This window comes from Metarhizium robertsii, assembly GCF_000187425.2.
Source record: "Metarhizium robertsii ARSEF 23 chromosome Unknown MAA_Scf_1, whole genome shotgun sequence".
In the NCBI taxonomy this organism is placed as follows: domain Eukaryota; kingdom Fungi; phylum Ascomycota; class Sordariomycetes; order Hypocreales; family Clavicipitaceae; genus Metarhizium; species Metarhizium robertsii.
This window is the reverse complement of record NW_011942149.1, coordinates 6,633,880-6,659,758: the sequence shown is the minus strand read 5'-3', so window position 1 is coordinate 6,659,758 and position 25,879 is coordinate 6,633,880. Positions and strand designations below refer to the sequence as shown.

Below are 25,879 nucleotides of genomic sequence, written 5' to 3'. Positions count from 1 at the left end.
CACCCTCGGACGAATTTATAATCATCAGCTGTGTTAGCAATTGAAATATTCCTAAATTGAGCTTAGCCGCGACGAAGAAATGCCACCATGATGCCACGGCAGTACAAGACCGACTTTTAACAATCACAAGTCAACTGGGTCGTGTGTGTCTTACCCCACTTACTCTGAGGGTGACCAATCAAGCTGAATAGTTGTCCACGCCACCTCCGCCAACATGCAGAGCTCTATCCAAATAAGGAAATTTTTTTCTTGCCGCCATCGTACAAAGTTTATGCGGAGCATTATTCGGCTTGGGTAATTTTTAGAAAGATGGCATTTCAAATGCAAGCAAGTAAACTACGTTGCATTACCATTTGATTCTTGTTTGTAGAAGTGGGCGAGTTGGTGTGCTTCCCTTTTCTGCTCTCTATTAGTATCTGTTTTTCGGCATTTGTAATTGAGCATCCTCGTTTCACGGCCAGACACTCTCCATGGCTTCGGTCTCGAGAGGTGGCTGCGTGTATAAGATAGCCAACGCCATTCTTTCCACTTGCGAAAACATTGCGCAAGGAGAAAAGGCGTTTCTGGACCCTTTGCTGGAGACACTTTTGGGTCGAAAGCCAAAAAATATTGATGAGCAAGCCGATGAAATCTTTGTGCCATCCAATGAGTTGGATACCAAGGATCTCGTGGGAATTTAAAACCTCGTGTTGATTGTCAGCAGGGCATGATGGGTATTTAGAGGAGGAGCCGAGGTCTTCTGGTCGACCAAATACCACTAAAAATTTACGTTGCAGCATATCCAAATGCAGCATGTAGTTTAACAAACAGATGACTGTCATACTTATCTGCATTAAACTCAAGTGCTACCATACAGGTTGAGGAATCATCGGCCTCTTTTTGAGTATTCAGCCTGAATATGACGTAAGCTCAACACATCTGTCGCCTTGACAGTTACAAGTCCGCGAGGTTGACTGCACCTGGACGGCGCAACTGCTGCCATAATCTATCCATATGAGTCTCACTTTGGATGGCATTCCACATCACACTCCTCAATACAGAGCGTAGATCCTCTCTCGTCAACAAGTTGAGCACGTTACAGAACCATAGGCAGTTCTGCAAAAACCACTGTTTGTTTTGACACTCTGATGCACTTGCATAGGCAACAAATAACATCCAAAGCAACCAACACTGTGAGCCTCTCCCCCAAATCAACCACTGGTGTTTCCGTGGCTCCAAGGCAAGGCGTAATCGCCTAGCCATCTCGTCAACTACTGGTGAAGTGCTCGGAAGTTCCCGTATCATGAGATAAAGGTAGATGTGTAGCGCTAATTTTAACGATATAGGTTCTGGCAGTAGGTCTGTCTCTAATCTATCGGCCTCAGACTTGGCTTCATTTAATTAGGCGAGATCGTATTCGACGTCATAAACTGCCTGAGTGGCAAATGTCTTATCCACCACGCCAGCATAATTTGGATCCATGACAATGGATACATCTCGAAGCTCCCGAATGATTGGTAAAACTGGTGATGCAGTTCCAAAAACATCTGCTAGATCAAGCATATTGCGCTCCGCGGCACTTGAATGGTTGATGAGTATTCGAGGTGCGCACGGAGGGGGACAGAAACGAGGTTGACAGTTTCGAATATTTGAGTCGCAGAAATCTGACCTGAGTTGTTCTAAAATCAGTAAAATGATAGCCATTGGCAACTATGTGAATTTTACCATGTTGCTACCCGCCTGTGTATGGCTTTGATATTTTGTATCCCTCCTCGCTGTGCAATCATGTGTTGCAATCCAGTCATGTGTATGTTCGCGGATCGGAACCTACCGCTTAGGTTCTATGCAAATTAATATTGGTTAGCAAAACCGCCCATTCTTAGTAAGATTGTGTTGGTGAGATGGTCAGGCATGCCTCTCTGGTTGCGATTATTGCAACAGCTGCAATTGTAGTGTCGGGCAAGCTGCCTCTGCTGTCAAGGTGTTTGTTGATCAATCGCATAGCCTCGGTCCCGTGATGAACGCTCAGCGCAGAGTCTAAAATTCCTCGTTTAATATCAAGATCAGTAGATACAATATACAGGACTGCATGTAATAGAGCAAGGTCAGTTATGGCATTCGAAAGGCAATCGGCTGGAAAACCGAGAGCCACCATGTTCATAGTGTACGCTTGATAATCTGCGGAAAACATTTCATGGGTTAAGCATATGTTTGCCACATTAAAGAATATCTTGAAACGTACAATAGAGTATGAGTTTTTCACTTTTTGGCCCCAAGTTTAGCAAAGTTATATCCAAAGGATTGAGGCGATTGGCCATCGTAGCTTGTGACCCGTACAAGACTTGGCGTTGAAGAAGTAGGCTGAAATCTAACTCTTCGAGTATTGAGTGTGGGAGGGCGCCATCCATACGTTTAGAGAAAGAGATGGAATTCTGTTTCTCTTGCTTCTCATTTCGTGATCTTGATATTAATGCCGCCGACTTAGGTCTCAACCTGAATCGTCCTATTTGATTCGAGTACTTGCCAAGGTTTGCGGTTGCGCTAGTACCATTCTTGCTAGCTAATGAAGGGTGATTTTCTTTCCATACATAGTCTCTCATTGCCTGAGACCGAATAGTCTTTAAGGCGCCCGCATTCTTCTTCGGGTACGGACCAGTTCCTTGTGATCCGTTGTCGTAAGTAACAAACTGAAGGGGAGGAGCGTCATGGCTACAGGTGGTGGATACAGCTCTACTATTACCAACACCCTGGACTGCAAATAAATATTACTCCCGATATCCCATATGTAAATAGACGGATGAAAATACCGCTCCACGCGTGGATTTGCCCTGCCGAAGCATTCCGCCCGTTGGTCATAACGTTCGGCAGTACCCTTTACCAGTGGTATTCTTAGTGTGATGTCTCTCGGTGACTAAGCTTTTTTAACAGGAAGTGAAGGCAGCATATAGCCGAGATGAGAGATATTAGCAGTCTCGAAAGCCGTCTCACAGAGGACATGAGTGAGAATTGAACTCGACTGAGCTGCATATATTTCCTGCTCAAGGTTAGCTGCCTATTAATAATGCTAGCCTACCCTAGCGGTTAGGCTTAGCTAAGCCGACGCGCTCGAACGTTAATCCGGAGCGTCCAGCCTCGCCCTTCGATGAGTACTAGTGGTGGGGCTCTTAAGGGGCCTGCGGCGGTGCGGGCACCGTGCTGGCACCACTGTGACATAGAGTTCGGCTCAGCTCTTCAAATCGCCGTAGTATGCGATACCAGAGCAGCGGTAGATATCTTCCTTGATGCCTGCGTAAAAAAAAAAGAATTAACCGGGGCAGGATTCGAACCTACAACCTTCTGACTACGGGCTAAGGATACTATAAGGATACTGGTTCGCTGCGTAGTCAGACACTCTACCATTGAGCTACCCGGCCTTTGTTGGTCTTTGTTAGTGGAGATTGGTTTAAACTATCTTAAGTACCGACCAAGTCCTTGGGCTTTCAGCGATCAAACTATGTCGAAAACTTCGGCGGTTGACATGGCGATTCGAGCAGGCAACTGGGACATATTCTGTCGAATATACAAGAAGATGGCCTTAGGAAACAATGAAATTTCGCAACAGCACTATTATACTCTTCTAGACCAAACAGCTTTTATTGCTCAGGTGGCTATGGTTAAGGATGTCTTAGGTTAGGCTGATAGCTGGTGGAAGCTTTCTTAGAGCATGCCCTTAAGCACGCAGTGTCTAGATAGAACATCAAAGTTATCCGGCTTCTGCTGGTCTGCTTTAACTACTCGCCGCTCTGCATTAACGCATGTCTCTGCCAAGCAGCCGGCTTTAAGTCCCCTCTGCCCCCCTATAACTAAGCAGAATACGGCGGCCTGGACTATTTAAAGCAGCAACAGCTTATCAGCTGCCTTGTCGATGCAGGGACCGACCTGGATGGCAAAGCTGACGGGGCAAATATTGCATGTGCACTCATTGAAGCGGTAACATGGGTTGACTTGGCTAGAGCTCTTAAGGTGCTCCTTGAAAAGGGCGCTGATCCGAACCGACGGGACGCCGCACGCAAAACCGCCCTTCACCATCTGGGGTCACCGGCGCATAGTAGAGATAGGAGAGGTCCCAAGTGGTGCCTTCACGAAACAGGGATTCGGTTGTTATTGCAACTCGGCGCGTCTGTCACAGTCCGGGATGAACTTGGCAACACGCCGCTGCACTACGCTGCGTTTGGATCCAATTTGCACATCTTCTCCCTCTACACCACTGCCCTCCCTGTCAATAGTCCACATGGCAACGCGTTAAAATCTATCAAGAATGATAGCGGGGAGACACTGCTTCACTGGGCTGCCGCTGGTAAGAAGATTCACATATTGCGGTTTCTACTATCGTCCGGTGCAAATGTCCATGCCGCCAACGACAACGGCTGAACTCCGTTGACGTGTGCCCTGGCCCCGTCAGCTGCAATTCAGACGAGTACCTGTGTGCCGCGTTATTACAAAACACTGCAGGCGGCAAGAATTCTGCTAGATCATGGCGCTGATCCCCTTGCATACATAGCCGAGAGTTGGACACCGTTGCACTGTTTGTCGCTTTATCTGGATGACAGGGGCAGCAACAACGAGTTGGCAGAACTTGCCACGGAATTAATTGCCAGAGGTGTACCAGTTGATGCCCGGGCTACCATATTGGCTGTTTCAACGACTGGTCGCGAACCACTCCGCGTGTCTAACCAGGACGTTGGCACCTGGGGCTCCCGCGTCGTTGAGCATCTTCAGCCCAACAACAACGAGTCGCTTGCGGTGATAAAAGACAGAACACCACTGCACTGGGCCATGGTCCACGGTGCTGTTGGCATGGCAAATGTGCTGGTGGTAAACGGGGCCGACGTGAATGCTGTTGATGAGAAAAATCATGTGCCGGCTGATCTGGTCAACAGCTCGCCATTGCTCCATAAGGATAAGCATCTAGAACTACGTATCGAGTTGGCGCGTATTTGAATTGATGCTACGAATTCTCATGCAGAGCACTCATAAACGCCAATAGCGGATCACTCGGGAAACAGATAAAGTCAATCTGGTTGAGATTAAAACAAATACTACATTCTGACACTGCAGTGTGATATAACCCTAAAAGACCGTTATAACCCTAAAAGACCGTCACCCCGAGATACGCTCGATGGCTGTAATATGCCAATGCTGGCCCGTGGCGTCGCCGCTCCCCATGAATGGCACGTGAGTATCCGAATATGTATCCAAATGCAAGTCCGGCCCCGAATATGCGTTTGTCAGCTTCCATGTCGCGTCGCCCCAGCTCGTTATCGTCCAGAGTTGTCCAGAGTAATTCCCCTTTTCAGCTAGGTGCGGCTTAGTTTTATCGTCCCCCCATACGTCAAGCACCCGATTGGGACCGAGGAACTGTGTGCGCAGCTTGTAGACCCCAGGAGATTGGGGAATAAGCTGCCAGAATTGTCCGGAATATCTGCCAGATTCGGCCATCTTCAAAGTGCCGCTGCTATTGGGGCCGTTGTCATTTATGACGTCGAGAGACTGGGAGTAGCCAAGATACGTGTTGGTAAGGCGGTACCAGGTGTTGGGATCAAATTGAGCATCGGCTGCCCTTTCGCCTATGCCTGAAGCATCTTGGGTGCTTTTGTCGCCATAGCTAAGGGTGGCGAATAAGACTGAGAGAATAATGGCGGAGATGTGCATGTTTGTAGTTGCTATTGATGAAGAAGTCCGTGTTGATCAATGGCACGGTATGTTGAGGATAGACGATACCTATTTATATTACGCTGGATTCCGTTGTTATACCCTTGCATTAAGTCGATTTCCGATCAATTTTTGATAGAAGACCAGCGAGACATGAAATCTAGCCTTTCTAGGAAATGATTTGCGAATTGGGCACACTGGCGGTTCAGCTTCTGCCGTGAGGGCGTCCTGTTGTCAAACACGGCAGCTCAAGTCAAGATTGTTTGACCAGTTAGAATTCCTGGGTCTTCAACGTGTCATGATTCCGACTCACGAAGCTAGGAGAGACACCGTGCATCAGACGCGGGTATGGAATCCATCGACAGCCGAATACCGAGCCGTACAACGTGGTCAGCTCTTGGGGCTTTCTGATATTATGCATGTGGTGACTCACGCAGGTAAGCAACTACAACGTAAGCGACACCTCTAGTATAGTATAGTTATCCAATCAATATTCTGCCCGCTTCAGGTGACCGGAACACAGAAGTGGCCTGAAAGCCACAGCATTGGAGGGCGACGTCTACGTTTCCTTGATTACCAGCAGTGAGTTCCAGGCCACTGCATCTTTGCTTTTTGCTTACTCTAACATTGCTCCGTTTTTTGGCACATGATGCATTCCTGCATCAAGGAAGGCCACAATTCGATTCTACTTCCGAGCAAGAGAGTCTTGTGGAACGCTGTATGCAAATCTCGCCTTTGGTCTACCTATTCCAGTAGGATAGTGCATATATCACGCACGTCTCACGGCATAGGCTAGCAATATCTGTTACGACATAGCAGATGCAACTCTGCTTGTACTGAGGTTAATGTGTTTAATAATTCAACCCGCAGAACTAGCAGATTTTCTCGAGCATACTCTTTCTGTATACTGAACCATTTTATCGAAGCACTCCAATTGTTTTAATGAGTATGTGCAAGTTCTGTCGTGGCAGAACCTGCACCTATATTATGCCGTGATTCCTCGGGCTGCAGTGAGTTATCTTTTTTCGGCCAACGAAATGTCCAACGTCACTCACACAGCCTTCGTAGCTTGCAATGTGAAATGAGCGCTTTCTATTGTTTTTCAGCCATTTTGTCATAATACGACGCTGAGTTGCAACACATACTGCGTGGCATCGGAATTTTCGAGCCCCAATGGGGCATCGAAGCCGTGATCCAACACGTTGCACTGTAAAGTTGGGCATTTTCCTTCACGGACTTAGTTTCTCCTCATTGTATATGAATTTTCTTGAGATAAGCTGTGTCATACCTCAACCTTGGCGGACCCAATTGCTCAGTCATTCTAGCGAGTCGTTTCATCTTCTCAATTTGAATAGGAAATATCATTCTAGTTCAATCACGACTTGCAAGAGTCCTCTGCAAATAACCATTATGGTACTTGAGCCTGATTCTTATCAAGGCAGTCGTCCCTGAAAACCTTTGCAATTTCCATTCAGAGCTGTCGGTCAGCTCCAGTTATCAATACATAATAGGAGAGTGTATCAGCGCAGAACATTTCCCCCCGTTATCATATACTGCCAACTGTGCACAATTGAACAGCCATCAGTCTGTGCTCACCGTGTAGCCAATACACGCAATTCATTACACCCCGTCATTTCTTCGCGGTAAGCCTCCAACCCGGCGACTACGCGGCAGACTTCCTGGGTGACACCCATTACCTATGCCCCCTAGATCTTGATCGACCTGCTTTTCTGCTATTTCGCCTGTTCAAATGATCATACGCAAGCATGTCCGGGGAGCTATTCCAGGCCTAGATTGACCAACCAGAAAGTATTATGCCGTTTATAGCATTATCATATAGATGGGGCGGCGGCGGCGGTAGCTGTCACAGTCTCTAGTTTTGACCTGCTAGCCACTAGATGACACGTAATATTCTCGTGATGAACCGCACATTATGCAGAGATTCTTACTAAAAAGCCTTTTGTCACGATCAAGCAGCTATGGATTGAATTGTATAGTGGCATTTGTCCTTGATTGAAGCTCTCTATCGAGGAATATGAGGCCTCTCCAATAGTTGACAATGACCTCGAATCGCCCGTTTTTTCGGAGGTCTCCAAAGGCCTCCGACCTCCGCAGAAGCAGCTTGGGTAGCAGCTAGAATTTAGAATACAGGCCTTTTCCATTGACACCTTTCAACAGAATAAGCACCCGGGTGGTGCCAGCAGCCCCAAACACTAGCTGTTGCAACAGAAATTCACGGGCTAAAAAAAAAAGGGTATTCGACGTCGCCAACTGTTAAAATGGCGTCAATTACTTGGACAGACGACGTATTAATCGTACAACGGGACGCACAGCCGCCACACCATGGCATCCAGCCATTCCGCCTCTGTGACAAGGGTTCAATGTGAAGGCTTGGAGCAAAAGGGCTCTATTCAATAATAATCTCGTAGGATGTCAAAGGTCCTGAGTTGCTACGAGAAAGGAAGAGAAGGGTGACCGCCTTATATACATGAAAAGAACGCCCGGGCCTAGGGTCCTTGCCCGGGCACGCGTTCTAGCCGTGTAACTAACAAATCCTGTATCGGTGAAGCCCCTTTTTTGGGCTTCACGATCTGTTGGGCCTTTTCCGTGTAACAGCCTCATAGCAAACCTGCCGCGATAACTGCAACAACTACACCAACTACAGTCGTTGCCGAGCTGGCCAACTTGCCTACACCGCCAGCCCCTGATGTTTTAGTAGCAGCTGGAGCAGACGTTGTTTTGGCCGGAGTATTTCCCATGGCTGGCTTTGTTGCTTGAACTTGGATGCCGCTGACAATGCCAGTCGACGACGGGGAATAAGAGACAGAGGAGAAGGAGCATTGCAACATGATGTCGTTAACATCTAATTAACCTAATGTTAGATGCCAAGTTGCAGTTATGCGAATTATATCAGTCCCTTCATACCTTCTGTCTTGCGTCCATTCTGCGCGATGCAGCTCGCACAGAGAGCCATGACAGTTGCAACATTGAAGCTCTTGTTCTTGCAAATGCATTCTGCTTCAATACGCTCATCGGCCTCGTCTGCGTCACGGGCGTCTAGCAGTTGCCTTTTATCCATGTCGTCATCGTCATCCTTGTCGTTTGGATTGATGTCGCACGTGTTTGTTAAAGAGACAATGGGTTGGCAGATTACCGCGCACGCTGGCGGGACGTCGTTTGCATGGAGCTCCTCGGCTATAACGACCGGGGCGGCGATAGCCAGCGCAATAATAGCAATGTTGAGATGCATTGTGAGAGTGGTGTCGTAGATATTGATTTGGATTTCGATCTATTGGTCTTGGATAGGTTGTAGATGTGACTGGGGATACTTGATTTACTTTATACGTTGTTCAGAGTTAATCTAGTCTATGCAGCACTTGAGCGTTTCGCATAATTCAGTGAATCTTGTATACGTGCTAATTGTGCCTCATGAAACAAGCCGACACGTGTCTTTTTAAAGAATATCCGCGGAACTGTTTAGCAAGGAGCAGGGTATTTACTTCGTGTGGGTAGTGTTTACTTGCATGCGCGAGCCAAGTATATCTTATTACGTACCCTAGTCGCACACTTACTCGCTTACAGTTTCATATAATAGACTGACCAAAATGCCACACCTCAAGTTTATTTAAAATAGGTAACTATTGGTATTATAAGTCTATCTCACCCTATCGACTGATACTTTGTGCTGTGTCTGACCTAGTGTTTTGTGGCTTCATTAATTTCACCCTTCAAGCTAGTTGACTGGTTGCACCAGACCAAAGCATCGCCATTAAACGGTCCTCATTACCCCCCCTGACGGTTCTCATTGGGAAAATAAAACCTGAGGCACCCCTGTCTAACATGATACAAAAGTTTCACATTTGCCAAATCGTCATGCGCCGGACCGCCAAGTAAGAGGCTTGACCTATTCTTGTTTCACCTTTGCCACGCCACGTCAGAAATCGGTTTGTGGCTTTTAATCTAGGTGCTTTTATCAACACTGTTTTTGCTTCAGTTTACGGTTTATATATTCATTAAGCATGCGGTAGTACTAGCTTGTCGCATTGGTCTCTCCAAGGTGGTAATTAGGCTCCTCACAGCGGGAGCAGAATAGGAGGGGATAAGTGGTAGCTCGAGCCTTGATTCAAAATTTGACGCGATAGATAGCTTGCGGTTGTTAGTGCTTCTGTGACGCAGGATCGCTCGTCACCGGCTATTACTATTACTAGGAGTGCATCGAATACCCCGGGCGCGATGTCTCTAGGCCTGCTCTTCTGCGAGAAGGGACGGCTAATGGGATTCTATAAGAGCAGGGACGCTTCTTCTAAATGATAGGAAAAATCATGAAATCCTTGCAACGGAACCCTATTCCGTTTGTTCAATGGAAGGACGCAGATTTTGCCCCTTCAGCCGGAGGGAGGCAGGGCCGGAGTTCGCGCGGGCGCAGCCATAGATGGGAAGAGACCAAACCCAATAGAACGCCGTAGCCTCTCCTGGGTAGTTCTGCGATGTTTACCGCCTTGCTGTCTTGTTAACTAACAGGTTGCAGCTTCAGGCGGCTCGCCTACTTCGAATCAGGAGTTTTCGATGCTTCTTCAGACTCGGGGGGTTTGCTGCCAGCCCGACGTCCACGATCGCAAGCCGCGCCTATTTACGCACCCGTCAGCGCGAGCCACATAACAAGTAGTTCAAGAGTCGTTCTGGTGAGTACTTACTCAAGCTTTTCAACCTCTTCGGCAGGCAAAGCCGCCAGACCATCCATGACAGGCAGAGAGACGTCGCGCACAATGTAAATCTGGTGCAGGAGGCCGTGTAATAAGACACAGTTCCACAAGGGTGTCGGGATAGGATCCAACGGTGCGGCAGTGTCTCGATTCCTTAGCGAGTGCGATATCGTCTCCTCGAAGAAGTGCTGTTACTTGGGAGTCTCGTGTCTCGCGAGCTGCCACTCCAGGGCTGTCGTGGCTTTCCATTCCTTGGTAGAACTCGGTAACCTGAGATGTATCCCAATGGATAAAGGGAATATGGAGGCGGAATCCGTCAAAGAAGGATGATATGTGGAGCGTGAGCGCGTGGCGGAAGGAAATATAAAGTCTAAGTCGAGGACTTCTCGGAAGCTTTCGTAACAGTCCTGGATGTAAGCGTGTGCCTGAATCGAAGCCCTGTAAGCCGAGGATCGGCTCGTGATGTACCCGACGCTCTGTATTCGGGCAGGTGAAGATGATGAGGCTGTCCAGGTCGGCTGCCAGGAGTGGAATGGCGTCTCTGGGCGACTCCCCGGTGTTGCTGTCCGATCTTCGTCTTTGCCTTCTGGGCTCTCGTGGGTTATTGATATGTTCGTGCAACGTGATGCGTCGATAACAAGTCAGCAAGTCGCACCGCGCAAATGCCAATCCACGTTAATTACGCCCGAACGGCTTCTTCTTTGTATCTGCGAGGACTCAAGAGTCAAGGCGTATTTCGCATTCGCTTTGGGGTACAGTGCAAACAGTACGTACGGGTTCTCACATGCCGCTCCAAATGCTCGGTCCGCTGGGCAGAGTCTGTCTCCAGGCTCCGGCTCTTTGGCGTCTGCACTTGCGTACAGCATCGCCGTGGACACCATCAAATGTGACGCATGACAGTACTGGTCTGGTTGGAGGTTGGGATGGGGTAGTTGAGGGAAATGCCAGCCAGTACTGCAAGCCAGCAAATCAGCCCAAGAGATAGAATAAAACTTTATTGGAGGGGTCAGGCTCGTACAGAGTCGTACCGAGGTTGACCCCAAATATTGATGTATTCCCAAGCGCTCACGTGCCATCTCGGCACGGATTTGTCCTGGCCACATACAATGTACGACGGAGTGCCGTGTCCGGGCTACCCAGAGGGCTCATTATATTGAGTCAATCGCACAAGAGATCACAACTAGTGGCGATACGGAATACTGCGCCAAAGTAACTCGGATATCGAGTGTATCGTATGTGAGCGTCAAACCGGGAATACACCTCAAACACCATGTTTAGGCTCCCAGGCGTAGCGCTCATCACCGGTGCGGGTGGCACAGGTCAGCATCACTTCTCTTCTTCTCCGCAATTTAAAATCACACAACCGACGAATACTGAACCACGTACAGGTATTGGAGCAGCTGTATGCAAGGCTTTTTCTCGGTCGGGGTGTTCCAGGTTCGCCATCACAGACATTAATCCAACGTCACTACAAAGCACTCGTGCGGCCATCCTTGAGATCAACCCCAAGGCCAGCGTCTCCAGCCAAGCTGGCGACGTGTCTGACGAATCCTTTGTCGACGAATTCGTGTCGAAATCAACCGGCATCTTCACCCGCATAGACTACGCCGTGAGCTGTGCCGGCATCCTTGGCCCGTCCCTGCGCTCTCACCAAACACCAGTGTCGGAATTCGACAAAATCACCAACGTCAACTACAGGGGATCTTGGCTGCTGTCGCGCGCCGTGCTGGGCCAGATGGTCAAGCAGCAGCCGCTCCCTGAGCACCCAGAGCAGCGTGGTGCCGTGGTCAACATTGCCAGCAATCTAGGCATCGTGGCCCGGCCAAATGCGGCCGCATATTGCGCGTCCAAGGCCGCCATTATGAACATGACACGCTCTGATGCCATAGATTACTCATCCGATAGCATTAGAGTGAATTGTGTTTGTCCCGGCATCACCGCCACACCCATGACGACGGGCTCTGATGAGGTCAAGGCTCGCATCAGACCAGCCATTGACATTGCGCCGATGAGGCGCATGGGGAGACCAGAGGAGATTGCCGATGCGGTTTTGTTCTTGTGCTCCAAGCATGCGTCGTTTATTCAAGGTCATGCCCTGGTGGTGGATGGAGGGTACACGATAAACTAGGGATGCGAAGTAGGTGACGGTCGCTGTTACACGGTTGAGACCCAACAATGAAGCCCAACAAAGGGGCATCGCCGACAAAGGACCCAGAGGTTACACAGACTGAACACATGACCGGGCAGAAGCCCTAGGCATAGACGTTCTTTTCATGTATATATAATAATTACTGATCCCCTTCTTCTTGCTAAAACGCCAAAGACTTTTAAACATCCTTCGAGAATATCATTGAATTGAGTCCTGTGCTCCAAGCCTTTGAACCCTTGTCACACGGGGAGAAGCCTGGCTTTGAGCCCTCCGAAACACAGTGTTTCATCGTCCTTGGAGATAGTTGCGTCAGTCAAAGTTCGACTCCCAGGCATGTTCATCCATCGGTACCGTCTCCTCCCCCCAGAGACCTCGTACAATCCGCATGCCGACGGGCAGTCGAACGTTTTGATCGTCCGCAGAGGGAAGAAACCCAAGAGGAACTGTGACGAGGGCTCGATACGAAGGCTTAGAGCAAAACACTTGATTCTACGATAATCTCGAAGAATGTTAAAAGTCTTTGATGTTTTAGCAATAAGTGGGGGTTGAGTGACTACTATATATACGTGAATAGGACGGCTGAGCCTACGACTTATGCCCTGGTGTCCCGTGACAGGAAACACGGCCGTGTTTGTGGTCAACCAAATAGTGCATGTGGGCTCAAAGGACCCGAGGACCCCGTGCCTTTTCCAGTCCGCATGCCGCGGCGCAACGAATGGTGTTGTGGGCATGATGACGACGTACTTGTCAAAGACGCGCTGGTACGCGTCGCGAATCTGACGGCCAATATTCGGCGTTTTTCTATACAGTCCGGGAAATTTAGCAGATGGGTATAGTCCGTTGATCAGGGTATTCTTCGTTGACGGGAAGAGCTTCCGGGAGTTTGAGTTGCTCCAAGGCAGCTGTGCCGTCTCCAGCCCGAGGAACCGGAAATATGCTGCTGAAGCGCCCACACAGCTGGCACTTGCAGATGAAGCGGAGCAGAAATGTCCTCTAGGACAGCTCCAGGACGGGCGAGTCTTCCCGCTGCCGCCTGCCGAGTATCCAGGCTGATGGGGGTTATGGACGATACCCTGTGCGCTGGTGAATGACGCCGCCGAGTTGCAAAAGTTCTCGCATGTTATTGTGCCGACCATGTCTGCCCCAGCGTCCAACACTCTGGTGATGATGGTGCGTGCCGGTTGCATAGCAGGCTAGTTGTGTGCCTTTGATCTAGCCTACATATGTATACATGGTATCAAAAGAAGATGGTTGCCAGCCAGCGCTCGTGTGTTGGCTCATCCATCCCATGTGTGCACGACGGGTGGTTTTCCATCATTTACGCAACGTGGCCGCCAACCCCAACACATCCATCACTGGTCTACAAATACTCGCATTGGACGCATCATGCTACGCCATAATAGTGCACCATGAGTTATGGGATTCATTATCTTTGTTGAATATCTCAAACAACCACAGTGCTATGTGTCTCGGGCGCTCCTACCAGCCGCTCCAACTTTTTTTCTGCCATCCCCAAAACGGCTTTCTGCATTTTGTTGCAGATGATCCCATAGTGCTCCCCGACGCCTGTCCAGTCATGGACCCATATTACTCCCGTAGACGTACAATGTTCATCTACAAACAAATCACGACTTGCTGAGGGGCTGGCCATCCTTGATCTTCTGTTCACCATACTTCTTGAGGCGGATGGCCTGAATGGCAATGAAGCCAGTAGTGCTAGGCAACTGTCAGTCAAATCTTCCACCGGAGCCTCATTCATACATACTCCATAGGAGAGAACCCTTCGAGAGAGTCCATGGAGGCATCTTGCTCCGAGTACAGGTTGGAAGCATTGCTGGATCGACCGAGGACGTAGGCGTGGCCCTTGTAGGCAGAAAGCCTGACGACACCGGTCACATTGTGCTGGCAGAAGACGACAGAGTTCTCGACCTAATACTGTGTTGGAGAGAATAAGATTGAAGTCGGGACTGGGGAATACATACAAACTCGCGCTCGGGGCTAAAGTACATGCCGTTGTAGATGAGACGAGACCAGGTGATACTGGAAAACTGGTCCCTGAGTTCACGGACGCGGCCATCCATGACCAAGCCTTCGAGGGACAAGTGCGCCAGACGGGCGAGCGTCAGACCGGGGGTGCTATGATACAGGGCGGAGGTTAGCTATCAAAGTTATTTGATAGGGGCAAATTTGGGTTCGAGGAGTATTATTTACTCGTAGCAGCCTAGGACGCAAAATTAGTCAATGTCAGCCATGAGTACAGTTGTGCATTGTCATAAATACCTCGGCTCTTCAGACCGATGAAACCTGTCATACAATGTTAGCAAGGCGCAACCAGTGTGGGACCTAGACGATGCGTACGGTTCTCCACGATATCAACTCGTCCAACGCCATTCTCATAGCCAATCTAGACGCATGTTAGGCCATGTTCATCGACACTGCAGTAACATGCAACAAAACTTGCCTTGTTCAGCAGCTTGAGGCTCTCAACGGAATCGGTGACCTCCTTGTCGCCAAGAACGACCTTGGAGATGAGTCTGAAGTCTCTGTTAGCGAGGTTTGACTGATCCGACAATACGAGGTAACATACCCCTTCTCGAAGTGAACAGAGAACTCGGTGGGCTCGTTGGGAGCGTCCTGGGGATCCCTAAATAACTGTCAGTCTATGAACTCGCCAAATAGAAGCGCAGTTATTTACTTGGTTCGCATCCACAACTCTTTTGGCGGTGTGTGATCGGGGTCCTCCTATTGTTGTTATTGATAAGTATAGAGTGCGGGTATGAGACGTTCTAAGTCAACGCACAAGAATACCAGCCTCATAAGAGGTGTGAATGATGTTCTGGACAATATACGTCAGCAGTCGAAAAAAAGAAGAAATGGAAGGGTCCTATTTACCTCATCCATGGACCATGGTGCCTTGGGGGTTGATGAGACGGGAATATTGTTCTCGGCGGCGAATTTGAGAAGGTCATTGCGGCCCCTGGTGAATAAGAGTCAGTCCTACTGTAATCATAGCAGAGGCAGATTTGAGTTGTGCGGACTGGAACTTCTCAATAAACTCTGGCATTCGCCAGGGTGCCAAGATTTGAATAGAGGGGTTCAAGGCTATGAAAGCGAGCTGTGAAAGACATGATTAGCCTACATCAGGGCGTATAAAGTCACGGGCGGCGACCAACCTCGAATCGAACCTGGCTAAGCTCAGTGTTAGTGTGCCGTATTCGTACTCTTGTTCAATATGGGATGCTCACTCGTTCTATAGCCAAGGTCAGCATTGTGTTGGAAACTCCCAGAGAAGGGTGATACATACGCCTTTGCCTGTTGCGCCGTGGGACAAGTAAGCGCAGTTGTGCTTCTCAGCTACTCGGATCATGCTTCGAGCAATAATAGGGCGAGCCAATGCGGTACCCAGAAGGTATTGGTCCTCGAAGATGGCGTTGCACATGATGGCACGGCTGACGACATCGTCTACCAGCTCACGCTGAAGGTTCTCGCAGACGAAAGCCTCGGCACCCAGCTGCAGGACAAAGTAAGCAAGGATTCAATGGCACGCGAGGAGAGCGGCGTCGGGTCCTGACCTTGAGGGCCTTGGCCTCGACGGCGGCAAAGTCCTCATCCTGGCCGACATCTCCGAGGTAGCACACAACTTGGTAGCCCTGCTGAAGAAGCCAAACCAAGATCTATTGATGCAAAACAAGATTAGCTGGCATGCGAGTCGCAGAAGCCGAATGTACAATCTAGCGTGGATGGGTTCGTCAAGCTTACGGTGGAGGTGTCGAGGCCACCAGAGTAGGCGCTGAAGGAGGCATCAGATCAGTCAATGGTCTCAATGGAGAGCAATTGGATGGTTTGGAGGCACTCACAGACAGACGCGGCCCTTGGACATGGTTGCAGGAGCGAAATGATTTAAGCGTAGTGTTGCAGTGTGGTAATAGAAGGCAGCAACGTTGAAGAGAAAATAAAATAAAATAAAAACATACGCGACTCTGCCCCTCCAAGCTGCATGGTCTGTTCGAGTCGAGTCACCCAATGAGTTGGGCCGACATCGCTCACATCTTGGCGGGGCCATCCTCCACGGTACTCGTTATCAGATGCTGCAGCCCCCCATGCCCCTCCGTGTTTGATAGATACGTACCTGGCTCGGTTGAGGGGCCGCACCCTGCCCAGCCGACTGCGGCCATTCAATTGCAAAATCTCAAGATTGATTGCATCCAAATGGGCCATCCGACGGATTTTTGGATCTGTGTAAGGCGCAGTGAATCACGCAGCACTTATTTCCTGAGCCACGTCGACAACCAATCTGCCTCGGAAATCGATAGCCTGATAAGCTTCCAGTATTTCACTCTTTGGATCAGTCAACGACCAATGCCGGCTGCGAAGCATCTGATACCTACCTCCCTGGCAAGTCGCTGTCCCGCGGGGCAGTTGTCAACATGAAACTGCTCAAGCATTGACCACGCGATAGCCCATGGCAGCCGCACTCATCTTCCCTTACGTGACATTGGATCCACCACCTCATCACACTAACACGATGCATGGAACTGGCAACATGAAGGTGACGCAACCATGCAGGGTCAACCCCGTGTTTAAGCCTGCAGGTTCCGCATCCCCAGCCCCAGCCCCCGCGAGGAAACCCGACAAGATCGCTTCATGCCCGATAAACTTGCAGCTTCGAAATGGCCAAGAAGAGAGTTTTGGTATCTTATGGCGTTGACGTCGATGCCGTCGCAGGATGTACGCAGCTGCGGACCACCATCGTGGCATGTTCTAACATGTGTACGCAGGGCTCGGGTCATATGGGGGCGAGGATTCATCTCATGACATCAGCAGAGGTACTCATATTCCATTATTGACACCGCTTCTACATCACTCTAACCAGCTTTCTGCAGGCTACTTTGCCGGAACTGTGGGAGTGCAGCGCATACTGAAGCTTCTTGCCAAATACGACATCAAGGCAACATGGTTCATTCCCGGCCACAGTCTCGAGACATTCCCAGAAGACATGTCAGCGGTTCGCGATGCTGGACACGAAATCGGACTGCATGGCTACTCCCACGAGAACCCCAGCCGCTTGAACATCGATCAGCAGAGGGAGATTTTGGACAAGACGTACCGCATGCTCACCGAATTCAGCGGCAAGCCTCCTCGTGGCAGTGTTGCGCCGTGGTGGGAAACAAGCAAAGAGGGAGCTCAGCTCCTCCTCGACTACGGCATCGAGTATGACCACAGCATGAGCCACCACGACTGCCAGCCTTACTATCTGCGCACCGGCGACGCCTGGTCCAAGATAGACTATTCCAAGAAGCCAAGCGACTGGATGCGCCCCTGTGTCAAGGGCGAGGAGACTGGCCTGGTTGAGATTCCGGCAAACTGTGAGGCCCGGCCGCTGTACCTGCTTTGCTGTCTGGTCCTGTAAGAGCTGACTCTGTCGACAGGGTACCTTGACGATTTGCCTCCGATGATGTTCATCAAGAATGCTCCCAACAGCCATGGATTTGTAAACGCACGAGATGTGGAGGACATTTGGCGCGACCATTTTGACTACTTTTACCGCGAGTATGACGACTTTATTTTTCCATTGACGATTCATCCCGACGTGTCGGGTCGTCCGCACGCCTTGTTGATGCACGAGAGACTTATTGAGCATATGAAGAGGCATGAGGGTGTTGAATTTGTAACCATGGAGCAGATTTGCGACGAGTTCAAGTCGAAGAATGCCCCTGCTCCGGGGGCCCTGCTGCCAGCAGTACCTGGGCGCTTCAATTAGCTATCGAGTGATTGAAATTCAAAATTTCGTACAACAATCACCTTTTACCATGTCATTGCTTGAACTGGCGTGCTATGACTTTCGCTCAGCTCCTCCTTCAGCACTCCAACGTTCGTGATTCGTCGTGTTTTTACCCCACAAAGATCCCCGGTTTCCCGCCAAGAGACGAGGATGAAGTCTGGTTTGTATTTCGCGGGGTAGACAAGGGTAATATTGTGCATGTTGCTCGGAACTGTCTGACCACCACGATAAGCCGAGTTCTGGTATTGGGGGTGGTGGAATTGTATATCGTCGACATCTCGATATTTAACGACACCCAATTTGACTGTTCCCCCTTCGACCACGTATACCCTCATCATGTCCGATTCAGAAAAGTCTGACGCTATTCCACCGGCCGCAGCCCGCAGCAGTGACACCATTCATGGTGTGAAACTTGACAATAACGCCTTCCAAGTCTTCGAGACGCGCGAGGGAGCCGTCAACTTTCGCACCGTCAGTGTGTTGTGCTTCACCCGGTTCCCGACATCAGCCTACACAAGTTGGCTAATAAAGTGTAAGGATGGATCCATGCCTCAGCCATCTTCCTCAAAGGTACGATTCGTGGTTATCGCAGCAAAGATACTCTCACCAACACAAGACAGTGATATTTGCAACGGACGTTCTTACCATTCCTTCTGCAATGTTCGTCTTGGGGGCGCTTCCGGGTGCCCTCATTGTTCGTGGATGGTTTCTGAACACGCATTGTGCCACTATCCAGGGCAACTTTCGCAACTCGCATGCCGGCTGCCATTCCATTGCGGACATGGCCAAGGTGATTGGCGGATTGTGGTTAAAGGAGGTCACGGGAGTCTTCTTCCTCGTGACGTACATTATTGTCTTCACATCGAGAATTTTCGGTGGCTCTCGGCGCCTTGTCAAGTCATGCCGTCTGCGCAAACTACTTTATGCTGATGGCTACCGCCCTGGTGTTTCTCATGAACAGTATTCGCAAGTTGAGAAAATTGCACGGCTCACCTGGCTTGGCTTCCTCTTGGTATATATTGCCGTCTTCATCGTCGTGTATTGCTGCCCTCCATAACCGTGTTCCTTTGTGCAGCATACCAGGACCATGTTCTCAGTGTTGGTGGCATGACGCAAGATTGTCCAGCGGCCGCTCCTCAGACCGGCGGCTTTGATCTCCTTTACCACGTCATTGGGAATCCAACTTTCATCGCCGGCATTACTTCAGTTGCTCATACTTTCTGCTCCAGAGCCGGAACATCAACTTTCCTTCCCGGCATCTCCGAAATGATAAAGCCGCGAGACTATAACAAGGCGTATACCTGTGCATGGGCATCGTGACAGCCTCCTACATGACATTCTCCTTGGTGGTTTATAGATAGTGCGCGAGTGTCAAATATACCTGCCATTATTTCTGCCCGAGCAGGGTAACTGGGCTTGGAACGTGTGTTCAATTCCTGAAATAATAATTGACTCTGAGATCTTAGAAGTCCTCGGCTCTCCAAGAGTGCTTGAGGGATTCAGGAGTTTTTATAAATACAAGAAGTCGGTGAGCCCTAGAGGCCTGAGGCAGCCCTCGCCAAGGTCCGACTACGGGCCCTCGTGATACCTCCCTTTGTTATTGTGTAACCTTTGTGGCCGATGCCTTTGTTTTGGTCTCGGCCGTGTGACAATCCCGGTGATTTCGTTGATGATGATGAAATGTCTCTGAAAATGCTATATCAGACCTTTTTATACCTGGTTTGTGACAAGGGCTCAGTAGAGGGCTTGGAACAACAAGGTTCAATTCATCAGAAATAAGTCTGGCATTGCAGGTCCTTGGCTCCAATCAAGGCCTAGATAACCAGGTACTAGGTCGATCAACAAGTCGGTCAACCTTTTGCCCTAGGTGTCGTGATCAAAGCCCCTTGTGTGACGCCCATGTGCCGTGTAATTCCGTGTGATACGGTCGGAGTGGCGGGAAGATCCCTGTATCGTTGTGTTGAATTTGAGACATGATTTCAGCTCTACGGAGTAGAAAAAGCAACTACCATCAACCGCCTCCGAAGGCACATTTTTGACTCAACAGGTATGGAAGATGCTGGGTTGTTTGCACTATACAGAGCATATGTAGGGCCCTGTCCTGAAATTCTTTGCAAGAAGCTACAGCCGGTATAAGTTGTCACTCGTCTGGCCGAGTAGCTGCTGACACGCCCTATTCATATTCCACTACCGTTTTCGGCGGTGCTTGATCACCAAAGTGCCGCTCCTGGTATGTGGAGCCTTGCGTTTGAACAATAACCCAACCGAAAATGGGGAGAAGATTGTTGGGTTTGCAAGTTCTCAAGTACTACTCCGTACTCCGTACATCGATACTGTTTCCATGCCAGCAGCCGCTGATGTCATGGCGGGATGGCGACCCGTCCTTGATTGGGTTGTGCTGATGCCCGGGTACTCTTACTCGTTTGTCGGATGCACATAAGCCACAGCTGTGGTAAGACAACGTCTTTCACGCTTACCCGTCAGCGACTAAGTGGACGAGCCACGTAGTTGCCAACGGGTAGCAACAGCACAAGTACGGAGCAGAAAGTGAGGCTGGAGTGAATTTAAAACACGGCTGCCCAACTCTCTTCGTGACCACCCCTTCGGCCACGCTCCACCTCAACAGTCTTCACGAAACCTAAATATTATACACTAGATTCTTTTTAAAAGCCCTGAGCTAGCTTGCAAGCCATTGACGGAAGCGTCAAGCTCTGGCAATTATCAGGAACAACTAATTTCGGGCACAACCCCGTCCCCAACGCCCACTACCCTGGAGGCATTCAAAGGTTCACCACGTCATTTCCCGACAATTGTGACGTGTTCACGGAAGAACGCAGATCGATTGACTAAAATACTTTGTTAGTCTTTCATTTATTCAATTTTTGTTTCAACATCCCTCGCTATCCCCTTGAATGAATTGAGTCATCTGCGCACAACGAGTTTTCCGTAAATAGGATTTCCACGTATACGCCTTCCTCTTTGACTCGGCCGTCTTCCGTCGAAAGCAAAACGCCGTCTTTTCCAGGTCAAGCCAATGCATCAATTTGCGCTATACTCGATTCTCCTCTTTGCACTGTCCTTTGCGAGGGCAAAAAACAAGATTAGCCTGCAATGGGCTATTTGCGACTCAACTCCCCAAGAGACGCTCGCCAAGCTTGGTCTCGACCCGACAATGCCCCCTTACAAAGAAAACCCGATCGCATACTACGACGAAAAGCCGCCGATCCATATATTTTCGGGCATGATGTTTCGAACAAAAACAAATAAAGGTCAGCCTCTATCCACCATCAAAGTCAGCTTCGATGAAGAGACCGCCAATGTACCAGACTTTGTGGAATGCGGATGGGATCGCTATGGCAAAAATGATCCCACGTACAACTGCGAGAAACGATGTCCTCTAGACCCGGCATCACCGGAAAACATCTGGCGAGAGGAGCAGGTGCAATTCGCGGAACGGTATCAGCATGTAAATTGGAGTGCGCTCGTTGAGTACGGGCCTTACCCGGACGGCAAGTGGAAGATACGAATCAACGGACACAAGGCCAAATTCGACGACGTGGTGGTTGGGGGGCTGCATATTATGGAGATTGAAACCAGGGTTCCTGAGAAGAAAGCCCGCAAGTTTATCAGAGAGACGTGGCAGTATCTGAGCGATCGGGGTGTTACGCTTTGCAATCCTCAGGAGGGGAAGACCATGCGGCTATTTAAAGCGATGGGATATGCTATCAACGAGGAGGCAGAGCTATAGGACCAGATGAGACATGTAGATCTTGTCTAGGACTGGGAAGGCTAAGTCACTAGAAGACAGTCTACAGACAATGAGCAAACCAGCGCACTTGGACAACGGGGCTCGAAGACGAACAAGTGAGGATGGAGGAGATCCTGTACACTTGTTTAATGAATGTGCCAGCATCGGATGGAAAATTGAGACATTATGTGAGATCCAACTACAACACGAGGGCCAGCTCAGGAAAAAGAAGCGATGGGGCTTTGGAATAACAGTTTGTTGTGGAGGGATTGAATGATAGCAAACTCATAAAACTAGAGTCGGAAACGGAAGTCAGGAAGGGAGCAATAGAATGGCATACGCCATGCTGCAGGCGTGGAGCTTTAATTCTTCAGGAGTGTGTTATTATATAGTTTGTTTTATTTGCTTCGCCCTATTCTCATTCCTTAATAAGACTTGAGCACAGATTGCAAGCATAAACAGACCATGTGAGCTCCAGGATTTGTCATTTCCCTCATATAGTTGTGCGGACGATAGGGCCATTAGTGCTTTAATATTGTTCAACATTCAATTAGACAGTCAAGCGACGCGACATGACTATATATTATAGCCAGATTGCTATGAAAACATACCTCTGTTACCTACCTCAGTTGTTGCAATGCATAGTCAGGGTTAGGGTTAATGAACCCATTTAGACTTGCAATACCAATCTCACACGACATTCTACTACTTTCTTGGGACTCTTAGGCGGGCGGTGTTAAGTTAGATTTCATTGATATTAATCTTTAAGGTATCAAAGGTCCTTCGTTTCCCACGAGGCCTTGAGGGACCGAAGATTATATGTGCAAGTCGGTGAGCGATGGGGGCCTGACGGCGCTCTGGCCCAAGGCCCTAATCTAGGTCTCGTGATACCTTCTTTGGTGTTTAAGTGTTGTGTAACTGTTGTTGGTCCGACGCCTTTCTTGTGCCCTGGCCGTGACTGACAGCCTAAATAAGCCAGCATATTGTAGAATTGACTATACGCGCCATATTATTGTGTCCTAACTTTTAATTTAGGCCTTTAATTTAAGCCTTTAATTCCGACCTTCAATTTTGACCCCCCCCCGGCTTGCCGCTTTGCTTACACTTATGACAAGGGCCTACGTTGTCATCAGACCTAGTTCAACTATGTCTGGGCTGCAACGGATGGATTGGGGGCCACGGCCTTTAGTCCTTTTGGGCTATCGATGCTTATACGTCGCCTCCACAATAAGATCTCCGTTGTTATTGAACACGGGGTTCTTGTGGAAAAAGTCCTGGCCACCGGAAATAACGAAGCGTGCCGAGTTCAGCAACGCCGACTGCAAATTGGTCGTCATGGGCTTGAAATCGAGTTGGTTAGCTGCAAAACTGGCCGCCTCCATTATGTCCTTGACGTTGATGGACTTCTTTTCCCCTGCCTTTGCTTCCGGGATGACCTTGTCTTCGTCACCTTCGGCCGTCTCCCACCTCTCGGGCTCGGACTCGGTGTCGTCGCTGCTGTCTTGTTGAGCAGCCGCGCCCCAAGGATTCATCACCTGGGTGATCTTGAAAACGTCCTTGGGGATTTGCGGAAGGTTCATGTTTAGCTTCAGGCCTCCCTCGATGACAGAGTCCACCGAGATATCCACGCTGAATTTGATTTCGGAGCCTCCCCTGCAGCGCGCGTTGCACACATTATCACCCATCCCCATGAAAAGGGTGCACATTGGGAGGAACTCACTTTTCTATCAACGTCTCCCAACCACTCTTCTTCCATTCTGCCCAGAGCTTCGAGACTCCCTTGATGTGTATAACGTTTTGGCCCGGCACGAACCACAACTCGTTGTACGTGTAACCTTGGATGCCATTAGAAAGCTACCTTCACGGGCTACCACTACCGCACACGCCGTACATACTTTTCGCTTTTCCCTCGGCCTTGACGGGCCATGTTCCCTTGTCACTGTCCGATTTGTCGTCGCTTACCTTCCATTCCCATTTATCCGCCGAGACTTGCTTCCATGCAAAATACTCGTGGGTTCGCGGTGGCTCCCAGCCTGTGTGCCCGAATCCGAAGCTCCAGGCCACACCAGCGACGTATCCTTTAGCCCAAATGTGAAAGCCTCCCAACCAGGCGTAGGTATGCCTATTGAACTCGCGGAGGAGTGGAGGCAGCGACCCGGGAGGACTGCTTAGGGGCGGGTTTCGGATCAGATACGAATCCCAAAAGACGTCTCGGGAGATGCAGGTTGTCCCTTTCATGCCCGCAGTGACGAAATTGCCTGAATATTCTAGGATGTCCTCTTTTGGGAATGACCGGTTCTGGGTCATTTCCAAATACAAGAGCATATTGTTCTTGCCAAGCTTCAGTCCTTCGTCAGGAACGTCCTTTCCGGGTGCAATATACTTGTAGTGCTGATGCTTCATGGCAGTCGGCGGGAACGTCGGGGCCGGCGGATTGACCGTCTCGGGCTTCGGGGTCGTCAAGTAATATCCCAGCGTCGACTTTTGGGGATCCTTCATGACCCCCTTGTCTGGATCGCCCCAGAAGGACATGAGAGACAGGAAGCTTTGCAAGTCTTCATTGTTCCATACGTGGTCCCCGAAGCTGCTTAGATCCTTTTTAAAATTTCTAATCTTGTGGGCTGGTCAAAATAGTCAATAGCTGGAGGCAAATTTATAGATTGACCGCGTGGTTCAAAATCTCACTTTTAAAGTCGAGGAACAACCTCTTGATGGAATAGTCGCCTAGCTGTTTCAGCTTCTTCTTCACCTCTTCGTGTTCTTGTGTTTGCGGCGGCACTTGGAGGGTAGTAAAGTCGACGTCAAAGGCAAAACGCCATTTATCCATTTTAATACGCGGCTTGGGTCGGCTGCATGAAGCGCCATGTTAGTGAGTGAGCTGAGCCGAGCCTGGAAGGACGGGAGGACGACGAATGAGCACCGCCATATTCATACCCCATGTCATCCGTGACAATGAGCTGTCCGGATTCAAAGATGCAATAAAAGACGACTGTGCGGTAATTGGAGGACTTTACAGGCAGAGAGATTTCGGAATAACTCATCGAGGCGTTGATGGAACCAAATTTCTTTGAATTCACTTCCATCTTCTTCAGTTCCTCGAACTTGTCAAACAAGTAATACAAACCGTCGTTGAGCGCGTCCTGGGAGACTGCCACGGCCTGATTAAAGGTACCGGTGGCCGTCTTGAGAGACGCCTGCAGCCGTTTCTGCTCTACTGGGGACATTTCAAAGGCTGGCACGGACATGGCCAAGACGGAAGCCGAAGGTGGGACAAGTCCTGAGAACGAAGTTAACAGTGAACTAAGAGTAAATTGACAACGAATGAATTGATCATGCAAATTGTGATATGAAGCCGGGACCTATCCGCGAGCTTTATACCTCGCGTCTCGTGTCATGAGATTGCATCAAGGCCTCAAGGGAATCGTCGACTTCTGGTTGGAAGGGGGGGGGGGGGGGGGTGGACAAATAGGTCTCGGTAGTGTTATGCCCAAGATGAGAAGAATTATGATTGAGATTTGTCTGACGTGGCCGGTGTTCACACAGAAAGACGAGTCTGGTAGGCGTAGCTAGCCGCTTCCAGTGTATTGCAGATAGGCGCTGCAATGGGAACATCAACGTCAGGTATGGGACTGTCTAACGGTCGTTTGTGATGATAAGTTGTGACCGCATGAGATACATGCCTCCTATACAGTAGCATTTACTTCCACCCAAGCAGCATGACCATGATGTAGTTGAGCTGATGCTAAAAGTACATTATACCTACCCCGTATACAAATTCTATTGCTGTAAGGGGCCGGGGCTCTTGCAGATTGGCAAGTACCAAGACT

The 25,879-nt window shown here is 49.5% G+C and overlaps 10 protein-coding genes across 10 annotated transcripts; 5 read left to right on the top strand and 5 right to left on the bottom strand.

The window, feature by feature from the left end:
* Positions 1 to 3,472: 3,472 nt before the first annotated feature.
* On the top strand, positions 3,473 to 4,959 carry MAA_09341 (Ankyrin repeat protein; the record flags this gene model as incomplete). The annotated part of the gene is made up of 3 exons (XM_007827339.1): positions 3,473 to 3,647; positions 3,890 to 4,315; positions 4,490 to 4,959. 3 exons carry the CDS (start codon positions 3,473 to 3,475, stop codon positions 4,957 to 4,959), a joined length of 1,071 nt encoding a protein of 356 aa, XP_007825530.1.
* Positions 4,960 to 5,118: 159 nt separating this feature from the next.
* Positions 5,119 to 5,670, bottom strand: MAA_09342 (carbohydrate-binding module family 13 protein; the record flags this gene model as incomplete). The annotated part of the gene is made up of 1 exon (XM_007827340.1): positions 5,119 to 5,670. One exon carries the CDS (start codon positions 5,668 to 5,670, stop codon positions 5,119 to 5,121), a length of 552 nt encoding a protein of 183 aa, XP_007825531.1.
* Positions 5,671 to 8,288: 2,618 nt separating this feature from the next.
* MAA_09343 (uncharacterized protein) lies at positions 8,289 to 8,920 on the bottom strand (the record flags this gene model as incomplete). Its single annotated transcript, XM_007827341.1, has 2 exons — positions 8,289 to 8,533; positions 8,596 to 8,920. 2 exons carry the CDS (start codon positions 8,918 to 8,920, stop codon positions 8,289 to 8,291), a joined length of 570 nt encoding a protein of 189 aa, XP_007825532.1.
* A 2,723-nt stretch (positions 8,921 to 11,643) lies between these two features.
* MAA_09344 (Carbamoyl-phosphate synthetase, large subunit, ATP-binding protein) lies at positions 11,644 to 12,501 on the top strand (the record flags this gene model as incomplete). The annotated part of the gene is made up of 2 exons (XM_007827342.1): positions 11,644 to 11,692; positions 11,762 to 12,501. The coding sequence occupies 2 exons, from the start codon at positions 11,644 to 11,646 to the stop codon at positions 12,499 to 12,501; spliced, it is 789 nt and encodes a 262-aa protein (XP_007825533.1).
* Positions 12,502 to 12,761: 260 nt separating this feature from the next.
* On the bottom strand, positions 12,762 to 13,658 carry MAA_10731 (proteinrelated to cholinesterase; the record flags this gene model as incomplete). The annotated part of the gene is made up of 1 exon (XM_011412449.1): positions 12,762 to 13,658. The coding sequence occupies one exon, from the start codon at positions 13,656 to 13,658 to the stop codon at positions 12,762 to 12,764; it is 897 nt and encodes a 298-aa protein (XP_011410751.1).
* Positions 13,659 to 14,147: 489 nt separating this feature from the next.
* MAA_09345 (Argininosuccinate synthase) lies at positions 14,148 to 16,402 on the bottom strand (the record flags this gene model as incomplete). Its single annotated transcript, XM_007827343.2, has 16 exons — positions 14,148 to 14,238; positions 14,288 to 14,451; positions 14,505 to 14,658; positions 14,734 to 14,743; positions 14,803 to 14,826; positions 14,881 to 14,926; positions 14,975 to 15,056; positions 15,110 to 15,166; positions 15,218 to 15,264; positions 15,323 to 15,358; positions 15,415 to 15,499; positions 15,662 to 15,711; positions 15,827 to 16,033; positions 16,095 to 16,196; positions 16,282 to 16,312; positions 16,380 to 16,402. The coding sequence occupies 16 exons, from the start codon at positions 16,400 to 16,402 to the stop codon at positions 14,148 to 14,150; spliced, it is 1,209 nt and encodes a 402-aa protein (XP_007825534.2).
* Positions 16,403 to 17,192: 790 nt separating this feature from the next.
* On the top strand, positions 17,193 to 18,283 carry MAA_09346 (polysaccharide deacetylase; the record flags this gene model as incomplete). The annotated part of the gene is made up of 3 exons (XM_007827344.1): positions 17,193 to 17,250; positions 17,301 to 17,888; positions 17,952 to 18,283. 3 exons carry the CDS (start codon positions 17,193 to 17,195, stop codon positions 18,281 to 18,283), a joined length of 978 nt encoding a protein of 325 aa, XP_007825535.1.
* A 357-nt stretch (positions 18,284 to 18,640) lies between these two features.
* Positions 18,641 to 19,624, top strand: MAA_09347 (transmembrane amino acid transporter; the record flags this gene model as incomplete). Its single annotated transcript, XM_007827345.1, has 3 exons — positions 18,641 to 18,874; positions 18,921 to 19,316; positions 19,388 to 19,624. 3 exons carry the CDS (start codon positions 18,641 to 18,643, stop codon positions 19,622 to 19,624), a joined length of 867 nt encoding a protein of 288 aa, XP_007825536.1.
* A 1,714-nt stretch (positions 19,625 to 21,338) lies between these two features.
* Positions 21,339 to 22,052, top strand: MAA_09348 (uncharacterized protein; the record flags this gene model as incomplete). The annotated part of the gene is made up of 1 exon (XM_007827346.2): positions 21,339 to 22,052. The coding sequence occupies one exon, from the start codon at positions 21,339 to 21,341 to the stop codon at positions 22,050 to 22,052; it is 714 nt and encodes a 237-aa protein (XP_007825537.2).
* A 1,199-nt stretch (positions 22,053 to 23,251) lies between these two features.
* MAA_09349 (uncharacterized protein) lies at positions 23,252 to 25,276 on the bottom strand (the record flags this gene model as incomplete). The annotated part of the gene is made up of 5 exons (XM_007827347.1): positions 23,252 to 23,705; positions 23,773 to 23,887; positions 23,948 to 24,673; positions 24,738 to 24,901; positions 24,987 to 25,276. 5 exons carry the CDS (start codon positions 25,274 to 25,276, stop codon positions 23,252 to 23,254), a joined length of 1,749 nt encoding a protein of 582 aa, XP_007825538.1.
* Between the last annotated feature and the right edge of the window lie 603 nt (positions 25,277 to 25,879).